This window comes from Budorcas taxicolor, chromosome 17, assembly GCF_023091745.1.
Source record: "Budorcas taxicolor isolate Tak-1 chromosome 17, Takin1.1, whole genome shotgun sequence".
Taxonomy (NCBI): domain Eukaryota; kingdom Metazoa; phylum Chordata; class Mammalia; order Artiodactyla; family Bovidae; genus Budorcas; species Budorcas taxicolor.
The window spans coordinates 978,850-996,355 of NC_068926.1; the positions used below are offsets into that span (position 1 = coordinate 978,850).

The 17,506-nt window shown below is 38.0% G+C and overlaps 1 protein-coding gene across 1 annotated transcript in view; it reads left to right on the forward strand.

Annotated features, from left to right (window-relative positions):
* Positions 1-17,506, forward strand: part of KLHL2 (kelch like family member 2) — a 163,293-nt gene that overhangs the window by 35,058 nt on the left and 110,729 nt on the right. Inside the window, exon 3 of the mRNA XM_052654745.1 lies at positions 6,486-6,592. Coding sequence (XP_052510705.1) covers positions 6,486-6,592 — 107 coding nt within the window. The remainder of the gene's footprint in view (positions 1-6,485; positions 6,593-17,506) is intronic.

Sequence of the window (17,506 nt, forward strand, 5' to 3'; positions counted from 1 at the left end):
AGCATCACAGACTCAGTGAACAGGAATTTGAGCAAACTCCCAGAGATAATGGAGGATAGAGGAGCCTGGAGTGCTACAGTCTATGGGGTTGCAAAGAGTTGGGTACAGCTTAGTGACTGCATAGCAGCAACAGTAACAGCAGGAATATCTAGCTCATATTTTATTTCATCAGATTTTTAAAATAATTTTTAATGAAGATGTTCTCCTTGTACATATTTTCCTTTTTCTGCACGTAGTTTTTTCATCACACATGTTCAGAACTCACTTCTACCATTACTGTTTCGTCTCTGTAAAATCCTCATGTTTCCACTTTGCTTCATCCCTATTTTTCCTGTTGCTCATATCTTCTTTCACTTTATTTCCAATTATTGGTGTTTTTTTTTTTTCCACTCTTAACTGTGACCAAGTATTCTTAGACGTCCTTAAATCTGGATTCTTTACCTTCCTTTCTCTACAAATACTCAGTAATATGCTTCTTGCCACATCTTCCTGTGACTCTGTTTTATCTCTTTTCCCTGTCATTCTGCTCTCATGTTCCTCTGTGAAACTCTCTATTCTGGGATCCTTTTCATGTTTAAGGCACTTTCTAAATCACTGACCGTAGTTGGCCATCACCCTTTCTTATTTTGCTTTGAAATCTCAGCAGGTACAATCTCTGCTGTTTTTCAGGCCTCTGAATGTGGTGGTGAACCAGAAGCTAGGTTTTCCTTGTGCATCATTGCTACAGAAATTCCCATTCTAACCATCGTTGTTTTAAGGAGAAAAAGTTGATGGTGGTACCACTTGTTACGGAGTTGTGTTGCTCTTTAAGATTATTGACATTTTCGCTAGGTTGCATCTCACTTGTCTGTTGAACCACATTATCAGTTATAGGAGGTTTGGTTAAATATGACTAATTTAATTAAAACAGCTTGTTTTTCTATCTCACCTCCCCTCATGCTGAGCAGCCAGCATTTGATGAAGCAGCTGACCAGCTCTGAGTCTGGCTCATCCTGTGCACCTGAGAGAGAAAGGTGGACAGATGCTATGTAATCTCGCCACCATCCCCACCTCCAGTAGAAAGTAAATTCTTGTTTCCTGAAACTACCAATTATTTTAGATACCTCAGAGCCTAATGGCACATTCTAACTTTTAAGAAGATACACATTCAGTTCAGTTCAGTTCAGTTGCTCAGTTGTGTCCGACTCTTTGCGACCCCATGAATCGCAGCACGCCAGGCCTCCCTGTCCATCACCAACTCCCGGAGTTCACTCAGACTCACGTCCATCGAGTCAGTGTTGCCATCCAGCCATCTCATCCTCTGTCGTCCCCTTGTCCTCCTGCCCCCAATCCCTCCCAGCATCTAAGTCTTTTCCAATGAGTCGACTCTTTGCATGAGGTGGCCAAAGTACTGGAGTTTCAGCTTTAGCATCATTCCTTCCAAAGAAATCCCAGGGCTGATCTCCTTCCGAATGAACTGGTTGGATCTCCTTGCGGTCCAAGGGACTCTTAAGAGTCTTTTCCAGCATCACAGTTCAAAAGCATCAATTCTTTGGTGCTCAGCTTTCTTCACAGTCCAACTCTCACATCCATACATGACCACTGGAAAAACCATAGCCTTGACTAGACGGACCTTAGTCAGCAAAATAACGTCTCTGCTTTTCAATATGCTTTCTAGGTTGGTCATAACTTTTATTCCAAGGAGTAAGATACACATTAGTCCACTCTTATCCAAGGTTTCGGTTACCGTGGTCAAACTGTTCTGGTAGTGTGATGGTATTGTTCTGCCTGCTCCAGCTTGAGATGAGACTCACCCCTCTGCCCAGTGTGTCTCAGCCATTCGTCACTCAGCAGCTCTCTTGGTTGTTAGGTTGACTGTTGCAGTGCTTGTGTTCAAGTGACCCTTCTTTTACTTCATAATAGCCCCAAGTGCAGGAGAAGTGATGCTGGCAATTCAGAAATGCCAAGTATAAGCTGTAAAGTACTTCCTTTAAGTGAAAAGTGTAAATGTTCTTGACTTAAGAGAAGAAAAAAACATCATATGCTGAGGTTGCTAAGATCTGTGGTAAGAATGAACCTTCCATCTGTGAAATTGTGAAAAATGAAAAAGAAATTTGTGCTAATTTTGCTGTCACACCTCAGACTGTGAAAGTTATAGCCACAGGGCATGATAATTGTTCAGTTAAGATGGAAAACACACTAACTTTGTATAGTAAGGTATTTTGAGAGAGCTAGAGTACATTCACATAACTGTTATCACAGTATAGTTATTGTTTTATTATCACTCGTTAATCTCTTACTATGCTTAATTTGTCAATTAAACTTTATCATGGGTATGTATGTATGAGAAATAACAGTACATACAGGTTTCAGTGCTATCTGCGGTTTTAGGGATCCATTGGAGGTCTTGGAATGCCTTCCCGATGGTTAGGGAAGGCTTCTGTATATACAGAAATAATAGGATTTTCTAGTCTTAGGAATTCACTCCTTTGATACCTGAAAACCAAAGAGTGTGTTGATATATTTGGGTATGATTTATTTTCAAAGGAATTTTTTTCCTGAGAAGGACCATTTGTTACGATGTTTCACTTGGGAGATGAGTATCTATCTTTTTTCTGTGTCATTTGAGTTTTATATGAGGCCTGTGTAACCCTTGTTCTTCTCCAGACTTGAGCTTCGAAGTTATTCTCTTTCCAAAGCTTTCCTGGGCTTGGCTTGTGTTAGGGCTTGGCTTGTGTGCCGTGTACTCCAACCTCCAACACTTGCCCTAATAGCTGTCAATTCATTTTGTAAGTGTCTGTTGGCTTGTCTCTTTCCCATCCTCCAGGGTAGATTCCTTACTGTCATGGGCATTGTCTTATTTATTGTGGTAAACGTGTGGTAAATATGTTATTGCTGGAATTGAATACTAAAACTAACCATGTCTTTGATCTGTAATGTGGCATTACACTCCATGTGACCTATCCCAGGTTGTGACTTCATAATGGTTTGCCTTTGTTTTTATCTTATTAGTTAATTAACTGACATTGTCCTTGGTGCCCTGTATGCACTTTAGATATTTGATGAATGAGTGAATAAATGCAGATTTTACTAATTAGCGACTTTATTTATACCTTCATTCTGAAAGACTTTAATTTTTATAGTCAATTGCCTCATTAGATTTCACATAGTAGAAATATAAACTCACCATGTATGCTTTGGGTATGGGTGGCTAAAACAAATTTCTGTTATTTTTATTGCTGGATTTTATTTGTAGTTCTCTTCTCCTCATCCAAAGTCATTCAACTTCTTGTGAGCATGCACACTTGAAAGGAAAAGGTAAGGGCCACGTTCAGTAGACACAGATTGGCTGAATGATAGGAAGATTGGTCAAATCTCTCTTGTCTGCAAGTAATGTTTTAAAAATATGTTATTGCTGGAATTGAATACTAAAACTAAGCGTGTCTTTGATCTATAATGTGGCATTACACTCCATGTGACCTATCCCAGGGTGTGACTTCATACTGGTTTGCCTTTGTTTTTATCTTATTAGTTAATTAACATCAGCTAATAAGCTACTATTATACCTTGGTGGCTCTGATGGTAATGTATCTGCCTGCCATGCAGGAGACTCGGTTTGATCCCTGGGTCAGGAAGATCCCTGGAAAAGGGAATGGCTATCCACTGCAGTATTTTTTCCTGAAGAATTACATGGACAGGGGATCCTGGTGGGCTATACTCCTTTGGGTTGAAAAGTTGGACACAACTGAGCAACTAACTGATATTAATTACCTTACCAGTAGCCGGTAAGGCCAAGATAATTATATGATAAAAGGTTTGGATCAATGAATAATTATAATTGAAGCTGAATGTAATTATGTGATTTTGAGGTGTTCAGTATAATTCCATTTAAGTTCCATCTTGAAACTGGAGCACTAGGAAGGATTATTGACAAAAGGAAAAGAGACATAAAGATGAAGTTGGCTCACGTTTGAGCTGTGTGCAGATGGTCATGGTGGGAAACCTGGGTGGCTCTGCTCACCCCAGCATCACTCTTCTTCTCAAATGCTCTTTTTGTGCCACACTCCCCGTGTTACTTTGCTACTTCAGGTCTCCGTCCAGTAGCATCTGCTCTTCTCTCTGTGTGAGATTCTCTTTCTTCTCTCCATCCAGGTAACACTTATCTGTGATTAGAACTCAGCTAAGTGCAGTAGCTGCAGGGTGCCTTTTCTAACCCCAAGTCTGATTTAGATGACTCCCCTGTTCTAGTGTCTTCACTCTGGCACTTTCTACTTTGTTCTGTAATCCTTGCATCGTCAGACCTTTCTGCTAGTCTCCTTAAGGGCAGAGAAGATCTTGCAGTGCTTCGTTGAATTTGATTTCTAACTATTTTTGTAGTGGTAGTGCTAAAAACCTACTAAAACTGGGCCTTTTGTAAACTATATATTGAATTCTGCATCATATCTGGTGTACAGTATGTCTAATAAAAAATGGCTGTTGTTTATACTTTCTATTCCTTGTTTTATTCAAGCTTTAACAAGTCTTAAAATCACATAGGTTTAGATGATTTTGTAAACCAGACTCCTTAGATTTGAATCCTGGCATTGCCACTAGTGGTGACTTTAGACTGCTTATTCATCTTTACCTTGGTTTCCCCAGCTGTACATGTTAAGGGTAGAAATTACAATAACATGGACCTCATAAGACATTGATCGGAGAAGGCAATGGCAGCCCGCTCCAGTACTCTTGCCTGGAAAATCCCATGGAGAGGAGCCTGGTAGGCTGCAGTCCATGGGGTTGCTAAGAGTTGGACGCAACTTAGCAGCAGCAGCAGCATAAGATATTGATAGGGTCTAAGTGAAATTATACATGTGGATGGAGCTCCTGCATAACATCTTCCTGAAAAACCACTGACTTCCTCTTGCTTACTTGAGAACCCATGGAATTCATAGACTTGCAGAGTGGTTTCAACTGCTCAGAGTGTACTGTGGACTTTGTCAGTTTTCCACATTGATCTGGAGGAATTTCAGAGAGTGATGTGCCACCTCTGGAGCCTAACAGGCAACTTGCCTTGTGTCTCATTATAACCCATGCTTCAGTTTACAGGGCACAGTGAGCTTATCACTGGGATGCTGTCCTCACTGGGGCTGGGTTGGCCCCTTTTCTTACAGTTTCTTCTGTACTTGGAGGGAATGCAAGTACCGGTAGGATCTTCAGAAGTTTTGGTGTGAACTCGACAGAAATAGGGCTTCCCAGGTGTCTCAGTGGTAAAGAACCCACCTGCCAATTCAGGAACCGCAGGAGATGCAGGTTAGATCCCTGGATTGAAAAGATCCCCTGGAGGAGGAAATGGCAACCCACTCCACTGTTCTTGCTGAGATAATCCCATGGACAGAGGAGCCTGGTAGGCTACAGTCCATAGGGTTGCAAAGAGTTGAAAACGACTGAATCAACTGAGCTCACACAGCACAGCACAGAAAGAAGTTTGAAAGTGGTGTGGAAATGGATCACTCAAAGACTGGGTTAAGCTCCTGTGAAAATGTTTCTTGTAAGCTTCAGAAATTGCAGAAGCTGGTAGGTACCCTTGTGGGGAATGAATGGGGATAATTGAGCAGGAGGCCTAGTGTCACCTAGGTACACTATACTCATGAATTCAGTGTCAGGATATTTGAGGTGCAGAAAGGACTTTGGGCTCATCACACCTTGTTTCAGTCATCAACAACGTGATAGCCAGTAAGGTTGGTGGAGTCCTCTTCTTTTTTCTGAAATCAATGCCAGCAAAGATTTTTCTCAAAAAGATATTCTGTGATATTCTTAATTAGCTGGAGCATTTCATCTAGCAGCTTATATAGCTTGTGAAAAGTGTTTACTGCATGTTTTTGAATGCATTAGAATGCACATCCATTGAAATGGATGTTTTAGAACTGGAAGTGTAATTATATGTACTGAATAACTTTTAAGGTAACAAAATGCTTTTTAATTTTATGTGTGGTAATATTTTCTGACTTTAAAGAATGAGATGTTTTGTACTGGAAAATGTTCTGATTAAGTTAACCTTCAAATGCTCAAATGGCTTTGATGCAGCAAGTAGTTGAATATAACTTTACCTTTGCTTCATGACCCAGGACATTTCCTGTTTCTGTATAGTTTTGGTACTTTGACCCAATTTAGTTTCTATGTGTGTTTTATTTTGTCTAGTCTTAGTGTCATACCACCATCTGCCACTTCTGTTGATGCAGTTCTTAATATAAACAACTTTCCCTTCATACTCGATTGATAATTTGCTGCCAGTAACTTTCATTAGGTTGAGATAACAAAAGCAAAAATTCTGAGTGAGGGCAAAGGCATGTTGGCCTGTGTCATGGCTGTTTTATTTGTGCTTCATGTTTGGGAACTCCTTTTTAAGGATGGCAGTTTTTAGTTAAGTCTTCAGAAAATTGGGCTTTCACTGTAAAAGTTTTGCATAGGATGTTCAATACATTTACTGTTGTTATCATTTAAATTTTTTCTCTCTCTCTTGTAAACAGTCAGAATTTGCTGTGTGATGTCACAATTGTGGCCGAAGACATGGAAATTTCTGCTCATAGAGTGGTGCTGGCTGCCTGTAGTCCTTACTTTCACGCCATGTTTACAGGTATGAAATGTTTTGGTTATGGACGTTTATAAAATGTATACAGATTTGGGCTTTTCTTTCCACATTTTCTTTTTTCACTTATTTTTGGCTGCATGCAGTCTTCCTTGCTTCACGAGGGCTTTCTCTGGTTGTGGTGAGAAGGGGCTGCTCTCATTGCAGTGACGGGCGACTCATTGTGATGGATTCTCTGGTTGCAAAGGACAGGCTCTAGGCACCTGGGCTTCGGTAGTCGCGGCACACAGGCTCAGTGGGTGCAGCTCGCAGGCTCTAGAGCATAGGCTCAGTAGTTGTGGCACATGAACTTAGCTGCTCCATAACATGTGGCATCTTCCCGCACCAGGGATCAAACCCTTGTCCTCTGCATTGACAGGCAGATTCTTACCACTGTGCCACCAGGGAAGTCCCAGATTTTATTTTCTTATTAACATTTTATTGTTATGAAATTAATCATTGTAGTAGAAGAAAATGGTATTGTTTTGTTTTAAATTACTCTTCATCTTTGTTTTACATTATTATCATGTTGTGTACATAGCGTGTGTGCATTAGATACAAGTACAATTTTATGCTCAGCCTCCCCCTTTTGCATTTATATTTGCATATATTGGCTAAGTTTGCCTCCTTGCAGTTTATAAGAGCTTTTAGCACTTTCCTATTTTGACGAAAGTAAATTGCTTTTACTGTTCTGCATTTCTTCAAAGGATTTTCACATTTGCCTCACCACTGTTTATAGTGAACAAATAAATGTTTAGTAAATGCCTTTTGATTCAGCAATATAAGAAAATAGAGTGTATACTTAGTTACAAAAATACATAGAATAATTTTAGTATTTCGGACAAAAAAAGTAGTTTACTCATGCCACACTCGAAGCTGTTAAATTCATTTTTCTGTCTTCAAACCCTTTAAAAAAATACAGTTGATGTACAGTATTTTGTTTTAAGAGCACTGTTTAATGATTTGGCATTTGCATGCTTTATGAAATGGTCAGATGATCACTATATGAGCCTTTTAGCCACATATCCCCACACAGAATCACTATAGTATCACTGTCTTTATGTTGTGTATTACATCCCCATGACTTTATTCTTTTCATAATTATAGGTTTATATCACTTAACTATTCACCTAATTCTCCCCCTTTCCACCGTACTCACCTGTGTCAGTCTCCCGTTTGTTCTCTGTGTTTGTTGATTCTGTTTTCACTTTATTTTGTTTGTTTTGTTATCTTTGATTTCACATGAAATCATGTAGTATTTGTAGTCTCTGACTTATTTCACTTACATGATATCCTCTAGGTATATCCACGTTGCTGCAAATGGTAAGATTTCATTCTTTTTTATGCCTATTCGTATTTCATTGTATGTATACCATATATTCTTTATCCTTTTATCTATCAGTGGACAAAGGTTGCTTTTATATGGTCGCTATCGTAAGCAGTGCTGCAGTGAATGTAGAGGTGGACATATTTTTCCAGTTACTGTTTTTGTTTTCTTCAGGTGTGAAGAAGATGGAATTGGTGAATCATATGGTAGCTGTATTTTTAATTTTTTGAGGCACCTCCATACTGTTTTCCATAGTGGTTGTACTAGTTTACAATCCTGCAAACAGTGCACAAAGGTTTTTCTTTACATCTTCACCAATATTTCTTATTTGTTAACTTCTTCAAAATAGCCGTTCTGACAGGTATGATATAGATCTTCTTCTGATTTTGATTTGCATTTCCCTGGTTATTAGTGATGCTGACTACCTTTTCATATGTCTGTTGGCCATCTGTATGTCTTCTTTGGAGCCATGGCTATACAAGTACTCTGCCCATTTTTATTTTTATTTTTGATGTTCAGTTGTATGACTTTTTTGTTTATTTTGGATGGAAACTCCTTATTGGATGGTTCATTTGGAAATACTTTCTTTCACTTGGTAGGCTGCCTTCCTAGTTGTTGATAGTTTTCGCTGTGCAAAAGCTTCTTAGTTTCGTGTAGTCCCATGTGTTAATCTTTGCTTTTGTTGCCCTTCCCTGAGGAGAGAAATCCAATAAATATTGCTTTGATCATACTATCTTCTTTCCTCTAGGAATTTTATGGTTTCAGGTCTTACATTAAGTCTTTAATCCATTTTGAGTTTATTTTTGTGCATGATATTAGAAAGCAATCCAGTTGGATTCTTTTGTATGTAGCTGTCCACTTTTCCCAGCATCATTTGTTGAAAGACTGTCTACTCCCCATTGCCTTCTTTGTTGGAGATTAACTGACCATTTAAGTTTTGATTTATTTCCGTACTCTCTATTTAGTTACATTGACCCATGTATTTTTCCTTTTTTTGTACTAATACCAGACTATTTTGATTACTGTAGCTTTGTAATATAATTTAAAGTCAGGGAACATGATACCTCCCTCTTTGTTCTCCTTTCTTAAGATTGTTTTGGCTGTTTGGGGTGTTTGCAGACAAATTTTAGAATTATTTGTTCTAGTTCTGTGAAAAGTATCATGGGTATTTTGATAGGGATTGCATTGAATCTATAGATTACTTTAGGATTTATGATCATTTTAACCGTATTAATTCTTCAAACCCGTGAGCATAGTATTCTTTCCATTTGCTTTTGTTGTCTTTAGTTTCTTTCATCCATGTCTTATAGCTTCAAAGTACAAGTTTTTTGCCTCTTTGGTTGTATTTATTCCAAGGTATTTTATTCTTTTGGATGAAATTGTAAATGTGATCAGTTTCTCTTTCCGATAGTTTGCTATTAGTGTATAGAAACACAGCATGTTTCTGAATGTTACATTTTTATTCTAGATCTTTACCGAGTTTATGTATTAAATTAATTCTGATAGTTTTGGGTAGCATTATTAGGATTTTCTATATATGGTCATGTCCTCTGCAAACATTGACAGTTTTACTTCTTCTTTTCCAATTTAGATTCCTTTTATTTGTTTTTCTTCTCTGTTTGCTGTGGGTAGAACTTCCAAAACTATGTTGGATAAAAGTGGCAAGAGTGGACATCATTGTCTTGTTCCTGATTTTAGAAGAAATGCTCTCAGCTTTTCACCATTGAGTATGATAACTGTGGGCTTGTCATATATGGCCTTATTATATTGAGGTAGGTTCACAATATATATATTGTGCTCACTTTCTAGAGAGTTTTTTTTTAAATCATAAATGGATATTGAATTTTATCAATAGCTTTTTGTGCATCTGTTGATATGATCATATCATTTGTATTCAGTGTATTTAAGTGGTATATCTCATTGATTGGTTTGTGGAGTATTAAATCATCTCTAATCCTATGTCTCTAGGATAAAGTCCACTTGATACAGTGTATGATTCTTTTGGTGCATTGTTGATTTCGGTTTACTAATATTTTGAGAGTTTTTGCACCTGTGTTCATCAGTCATACTGGGCTGTAATTTTATTTTTGGGGTGGTGTTTTTGCCTGTTTTGGTAGGGTGATGCTGATCTTACAGAATGCATTCCAAAGTATTCCTTTGTCTTCAGTTTTTTGGCATAGTTTGAGTTGGTATTAACTCTTTAAGTGTTTGATAGAATATCACCTATTGGTCCTGGATTTTTTGTTGGTAATTTTCACAATTATTGGTTCAGTTTCATTACTGGTAACCAGTCTTCATATTTTATGTGTCTTCCTGATTGTCTTTGGAGATTGTATATTGCTTGGAATACATCTATTTTAAATTGCCCATTTTGTTGGTTCACAGTAATATCTAATGATCTTTTGTATTTTTGTGGTTTCACCTGTAATTTCTCAATTGTCTATTTGGGCCCTGTCTTATGAGTCTGGCTAAAGAGTTATTAATTTTGTGTATCTTTTCGAAGAACTAGCTCTTCCATTGATCTTTTCTGTTTTTTAGTCTTTATTTTTGCTCTGATATTAATTATTTCTTTCCCTCTACTAACTTTAGGTTTTGTTTATTTTAATTTTTCCAGTTCCTTTGGGTATAAGGTTAGATTGCTTTGAGATTTTTCTTATTTCCTGAAGTAGGCTTGTATGACTGCAAACTTTCCTCTTAGAACTGCTTTTGCTGTGTTCCATAGACTTTGGATTATTGTGTCATGTTTGGATTGTGTTTCATTTTAATTTGTCTCCAGATTTTTATTTCCTTTTGATTTCTTCAGTGTCCTGTTGGTTGTTCAGTGGCATATTGTTTAGACTGCATGTATTTGTGCTTTTTCATTTTTTTTCGTATTGATTTTTCTTCTCATAATACTGATATGATTTCTGTCATCTCAAATTTATTCAGATTTGTTTTGTGGCAACATATCCTGAAGAATGTTCTTTGTGCACTTGAATGAGTATTCTGCTGCTTTTTGCTTATGTTCTGATTGAGCCCAGGTCTCCTGTGTTACAGGCAGATTCTTCACCATCTGAGCTACCAGGGAAGCCCATATTCTGTATATACATAGAAAATTTATCTAGTCAAATGTGTTATTTAAGGCTAGTGTTTCCTTACTGATATTTTTTCTGGATGATCTGTCCGTAGATATAAATGGAGTGTTAAAAGTCCCCTACTGTTATTGTAATCCTGTTGGCTTAATTTATTTAGGTACTCCTGTGTTGGGTTTCCCAGGTGGCACTAGTGGTAAAGAAGCCAGTGCAGGAGACATTAGAGATGCACGTTCAATCCCTGGGTTGGGAAGATCCCCTGGAGAAGGGCGTGGCAACCCACTCCAGTATTCTTACCTGGAGAATCCCATGAACAAAGGAGCCTGGTGGGCTACAGTGCATAAGCTTGCACTGAGTCAAACACAACTGAAGTGACTTAGCATGCAGGCACGCATGTTGCGTGTGTATACATTTACAGTTACTATATCTTCTTGGGATTGATCCCTTGATCGTTAGGTAATGCCTGTCTTTGTGTCTTGATAACATCTTTGTTTTAAAGTCTGTCCTGTCTGATGTACATCTGCCACCCCAGCTTTCTTTTCATTTGCATTTATGTGGAGTATTTTTTCCATCTCTTCACTGTTAGTCTGGGTGTATCTTTAGATCTGAATTAAGTCTCTTGTAGGTAGCATATGTGTGTGGTAAGTTGCTTTAGTTGTGTCTGACTCTGTATGACCCTGTGGACTGCAGACTTCTTGGCTCCTCTGTCCATGGGGATTCTCCAGGCCAGAATACTGGAGTGGGTTGCCATGTCCTCCCCCAGGGGATCTTCCTGACCCAGGGATTGGACCCGCATCTCATGTCGCCTGCATTGGCAGGCAGGTTCTTTACCACTAGCATCACCTGGGAAACATACAGATAGGTTTTATTTTTTTAATCTATTCAGCCATTCTGTCTTTTGATTGGAGCAGTTTGTTTATTTTCATTTAAACTATTGATGTATATGTAGTTCTTGCCATTTTGTTAATTGTTTTCTGGTCATTTTTATGGTTCTCTTTTGTTCTTTTTCTTTAATATTCCTATTAAAAATATCATCTAATTAATTTTAAAATTTTATTTATTTGTTTGTTTCTTTGTTGTGGCTGTGGTTGGTCTTTTCTGCTGTGTGTACTTTTCTCTTGTTGCAGCGAGTGAGGTCTGCTCTTCATTACTGTGAAAGGTCTTCTTGGTTTCTCTTGTTGCAGGGCACGGGCTTTAGGGCATGAAGGATTCAGGTGTTGTGGCAAGTGGGCTTAGAAGTTGTGGCTCATGTGGGGTGGTTTTACAGCATATGAGGTCTCTTCCTGGCCCAGAGATCAAACCCATGTCTCTTTCATTGGCAGGCAGACTCTTTGCCACTAAGCTACCAGGAAATCCCTGATGATTCTCTTTTGTTATTACCATAAGGTTCATATATAACAACCTGTGCGTGTATATATGTGATTATTTTAAATTGAAGATCTCTGCAGTTCTAATGCATTGTAACTGCCCTGCATTTTTATTTCTACCTCCCTTTATTTAATGTTTTTTATGTCATATTTTACATCTTTTTGTTTGTATATCCCTTAACTATTTATTGTAGCTATAAATTATTTTACTGTTTTTGCCTTTTTACCTTCCTTCTAGCTTTTAAGTTGATTATCTACTACTTTTACTATTTGTTTGCCTTTACATGTGAGAATTTTCATGTTTCTGTTTGGAGTCTTTCTTTTTCACTTAGAGAAATTCCTTGAATTCATTTCTTATAAAGTTGGTTTGGTGGTACTGAGCTCTCTTAGCTTTTGCTCATTTGGAATACTCCTCCTCTTCCCCTTCAAATCTGAATGAGAGCCTTGCAGTTAGAACATTTGTGGTATAGATTTTACTGTTTCATTACTTGGAATATCATGGCACTCCTGGCCTGCTAAAGTTCCTGCTGAAGAGTCAGCTGACAGTCTGGGGTGTTCTCTTGCCGCTTTTTAAGATTTTCTCTTTCTCTTTAATTTTTGCCATTTTAATTACAATGTGTTGTGGTGTGGACCTTTTTAAGTTCCTCTTGTTTGGGATTCTTTGCTTCCTCTCACTGAATGTTCATTTCCTTCCCTAGGTTAAGTAAGTTTCACCTGTTATTTCTTCAAGTAACTTCTCTGCCCTTTTCTGTCTTTCCGGTATCCCATAATACGAGTGTTAGTATGCTTGATGTTGTCCCAGAAGTCTCTTAAACTACTCATTTTTTTCAAATTCTTTTTTTTTTCCTGTTCACCTTGGATGATTTCCACTACTCTGTCTTCCATGTTTCTATTATACTTCTCTGTATCATCTAAAATACTTTTTCTTCCAGTTTCTTTTTTATGGGTATTTAATCTTCACGTCTGTTTGGTTTATTTTTATATTTTCTAACTCTTAAAATTCTCACTGTGTTCATCTAATTATTCTCCCACATTCATGGAGCATCTTAATGATCATTAATGAGAACTCTTTATCAGGTAGGTTGCCTGCCTCCATTTCTTTTAGTTCTTTTTCTGAAGTTTTGTCTTATTCCTTTGTGTAGAGCATATTTTGCTCTCTCCTCATTTTGCCCAATTTTTTGTATTTATCAGGTAAGTTGGTTATATTTCTGGATCTTGGAGAAGTGGCCTTATATAATTGACATCCTATAGGGCCCAGTAGCTTGCTCCCCTCCTATTTCAGAGCTGTATGTTCTTAGGGTGCCCCCTATATGGACCATGTGACTCCTCCTTTTGTGGTGGGAAGAGTACTGTGGGCAGTCTGGTAGGCAAATTCCTGGTTCCTGGCCTGGGTGGCTGCAAGACTGTGCCCTGCATAGTGGCTGTAGTCAGGCTGGAGGTTGCATCGGCTTCCCATGAGGCTGTCTGCATGACCCTGGTTGGGCCACAGGGCTGCTGCCAGCTTGCTCGTGTGCAGATAAGCCCCTGGAGCAAATAGTCTATAGGGTGAATCCCAAAATGGCATTGCCAGCACCAGTGTCCTTGTGGTAGAATGACATCCCCAGAATGGTTGCCACCAGCATTGGTGCCCTCAGGGTGATCTCTTGCCTCTTGGGAGCCTCTCTAAGATCAGTATATAGGTCTAGCCCAGGCTTCTTTCAAACTACTGCGTCTGTCCTGGGTCTCTGAGTGTATGAGATTCTCCACATCCCTGAAGCAGCTGAGTCTGTTTCCTATAGCCTTCTTGCTCTCCTGCATTAAGGCCCTTCTGGCCTTCAAAACAGGATGTTGTAGTGGCTTGTCTTCTTGGTGTAGGATTCCTGAGCTGGGGACCCTGATGTGGGGCTTGGAACCCTTGCTCTTTGGGGAAAACCTCTGTAATTGTGATTATACTCTTGTTTGTGGGTTGATTATTCAGGTGAGTTAGATCTTGACTAGGTCTTGTCATTGTCCCTTCTACCCTTCTCATTGTGGTTCCTTCTCTATGTCTTTATGTGGGAGATATCTGCTAGTCTTCAGGTCATTGTCATTTATAGCTGCTCTGTGAGTAGTTGTAATTTGGTGTGTCTGTAGGAGCTGGTGAGCTCCAGGTCTTCCTACTCTGCCACCTGGCCACATCCTCCCTTAACTTCATTCTTAAGAAAATAAAAGCTAAACATCCAGTATAGTACTGTTCAAGAAAATGAAGTTATTATCTTTTCCAACAATTAGCTTATAATCTTAGATTATTAATAGAACAAAGAAATGCTTATAAATACATAGTTACACAAAAAAGCACAAATGTAAATCTATTCATACTTTAGAAACTTAAATATTTCCTATGCCTAACATTTTGCTAGATACTTTAAGGGGTAATAAACAAAATTAGCACACTTTTTGTACTGGTAATTTATTAATATCATTGGAGAAATAAGTTGTACACACTTTATTTTTATGTTTTTTTGCTTTTTGTCAAAGGGTGGTTTATTAGAATGGTCAAGGTGCAAGTGTTGAACAATCCAAGCAGACTAACAGCATGACATGTATTAACAGATGTGCACACTTTAAATACATAATAGTTTGTGGAAGATCTGTTCAGAGCAGTAATAATAGATAGTGAGGACTGTGATGAACAGCATTGAGAGATGGGGATCTGACATTTCCTGAAATGTAATGAGTACAAAGGGTTTATATGCATTTAAAAAAGTGCAGAGGCAATGTGGAGAGAATAGGCTTGGTGTTTTGAGAGTAGTGAGGACTCTGGAGACCACCTCACTTTTCAGCCTGTTAGATTTTGTTGTTCCTGAACTGAGTTAAATAATCAAGAATGTAAGAAAGGGGACTTCCCTGGTGGCCCGGTGGTTAAGATCTGCCTGCCAGTTCAGGGAACACGGGTTTGATCCCTGGTCTGGGAAGATTCTGTATGCTGCAGTGGTGCCTTAGCACCACAGCTCCCGAGCCCACACTCTAGGGCTCATGTGTGGCAGCGGCTGAGCCCATGCGCTGTGACTACTGAAGCCCACACACCTAGAGCCTGCGCTCTGCAACAAGAGGAGCCATCGCAACAAAGACCCAGTTCAGCCAAAATAAATAAATGAATAAAATGAATTAATTATAAAAGAGACAAACGTAGGAAAGACAGTAGAGGGGTTGTAAGCCATATTGGGCAAGTGATTTGGGGATGGTGCCTTTAACTGAGGCTGATTAGAAAAGTTAGAGAGGGACTAGTCACATTTTTATGTCCTAATTTCACTTCAGTGAACATCTTATTTATTACTCCTGGAGACTTTTTCCAAACAGAATTTCTAGGTTTGTAAAAGCAGTATTTGATCTGCACTGTGTTGGCCTAATTTAGGAGTTCCCTAGTAAAGTGCCTTCCTTCAAGTCCTTGTTAGAATTACTGAATCTGGGATCATTAGTCTCTTCTTCAGTTTTGGCCTCAATTTTCCCTTTTGGAAAATGAGGATAATAATATTACTTCCTAGGATTCTTATAAAGATTATATGAGATCATGTATGTTTGTCCTTTATTTGGCACATAGAAAATGTTCAATTAAGATTGGCATTTTCATGGTTATCATTATTATTTTTTACCCTTAATTCCTAAAGGTTGTTGTAAGGGTAAAAGATTGAAAATGTCTTAAAGTAGATGTCTTTTAATAAATATTTTATTTTCCAGTTACAAAATGTAATAATTAATTAATTAATTTTTTTTGTAATGATTAATTTAAAGTTACAAGATCAGAGTGAGTTAGTTTCCTTTCCCTTCAAAAGATGACATTTAAGAGTCTCCAAACTCCCTGAGCCTTTTGACATCCAGAGACATGGATGCTAGTGATGGGAGATCTCATTATGTCTCTGTTTTTCTTCCCGGTTTACTTTTTAATCTAAACTACATTTCAGCTTCCCTCATTTCTTTCTTTCTTCCATCCTTCCTTTTTTTTTAACTGAATGATTCTCACCTCTTCATATTTTAGTTGACATGTAATTTTTGAATTTTGCCTAATGATGAGGATGGGACCCTGAAGATGTTTTGATTCTATAAGTATTCCTAATGTCTGTCTCAGTTAACTGGTAGCTGGGTACTTCTTGCAGTTCAGCCTGTTTCTGCCTGAGAATACTTGGTCAAATCTTAGATTGCTATGCCAAGGTGCAAAATGGGAATACTGTGTTAATTTCTGGCACATATAAAATATGAATTGAGTACCTTGATTGTGACTTTTACCATTTTATTGAGGCATATTTTACATTGTAATTTTCAGTGATTTTTAATAAATTTACTCAGTAGTACTGCCATCACCATAAATCAACTTTATAGCTTTTTAGTCCCTACCTAATATTTTTGAGGCTCATCCATGTCATAGTATATATATCATCAGATTGTTCCTTTTTACTGCTAAGTAGATTCCACTGTATGAAAACAGCACATTTTGACTATATATTTACCAGCTGATGGACATTTAGATTGTTTCCAGTTTCTAGCAATTATGGCTCATGCTGCTATGAACATTCACATGTAGTTCTTTGGGTGGACACAAATTTTTATTTCTCATGGTGGTAGATACATATGTGTGGAATGGCTGGTTATGTGGTAAATTTATATTTAACTTTTTAAAAATTGCTATATTATTTCCCCAAGTGACTGCATCATTTTACATTCCTACATTATGTATAAGTGTTTCCATTATTCCACTTCCTTACCAACATTTGTTACTTTTTTTTTTTTTTTCCAGTTGTGGTCATTCTAATGGATGTCAAGTGGCATCTCTTATAGTTTCATTTGCACTTCCCTGATGACTAATGATGTTGAGCATCTTTTCATGTACTTGGTAGGCTAGAATTTTATGGTTCTTTGGTAGTAGATATTATTTACCTTTCTGGCAATCTTTGTTTATTTTCTTCTTTTGAATCCACTAAATAGCAGTTTGGCAGAGATTAGGTAAAATAAGACATGGAGATTTGGTCTGAGGGGTTTAGTGTACATATATTTAAGATTTGCTAGACTATGAACCCATTGTTTGTCTATTTTCCTATATGAAGTCTTACTGTATTTATATTATCTTTCATAAAAAGTATGAGGAGGCCCACAAGTAGACCTTGGCCTGCTTCCATGCTGTTACGCGCTGTGATGTTTGACTCCT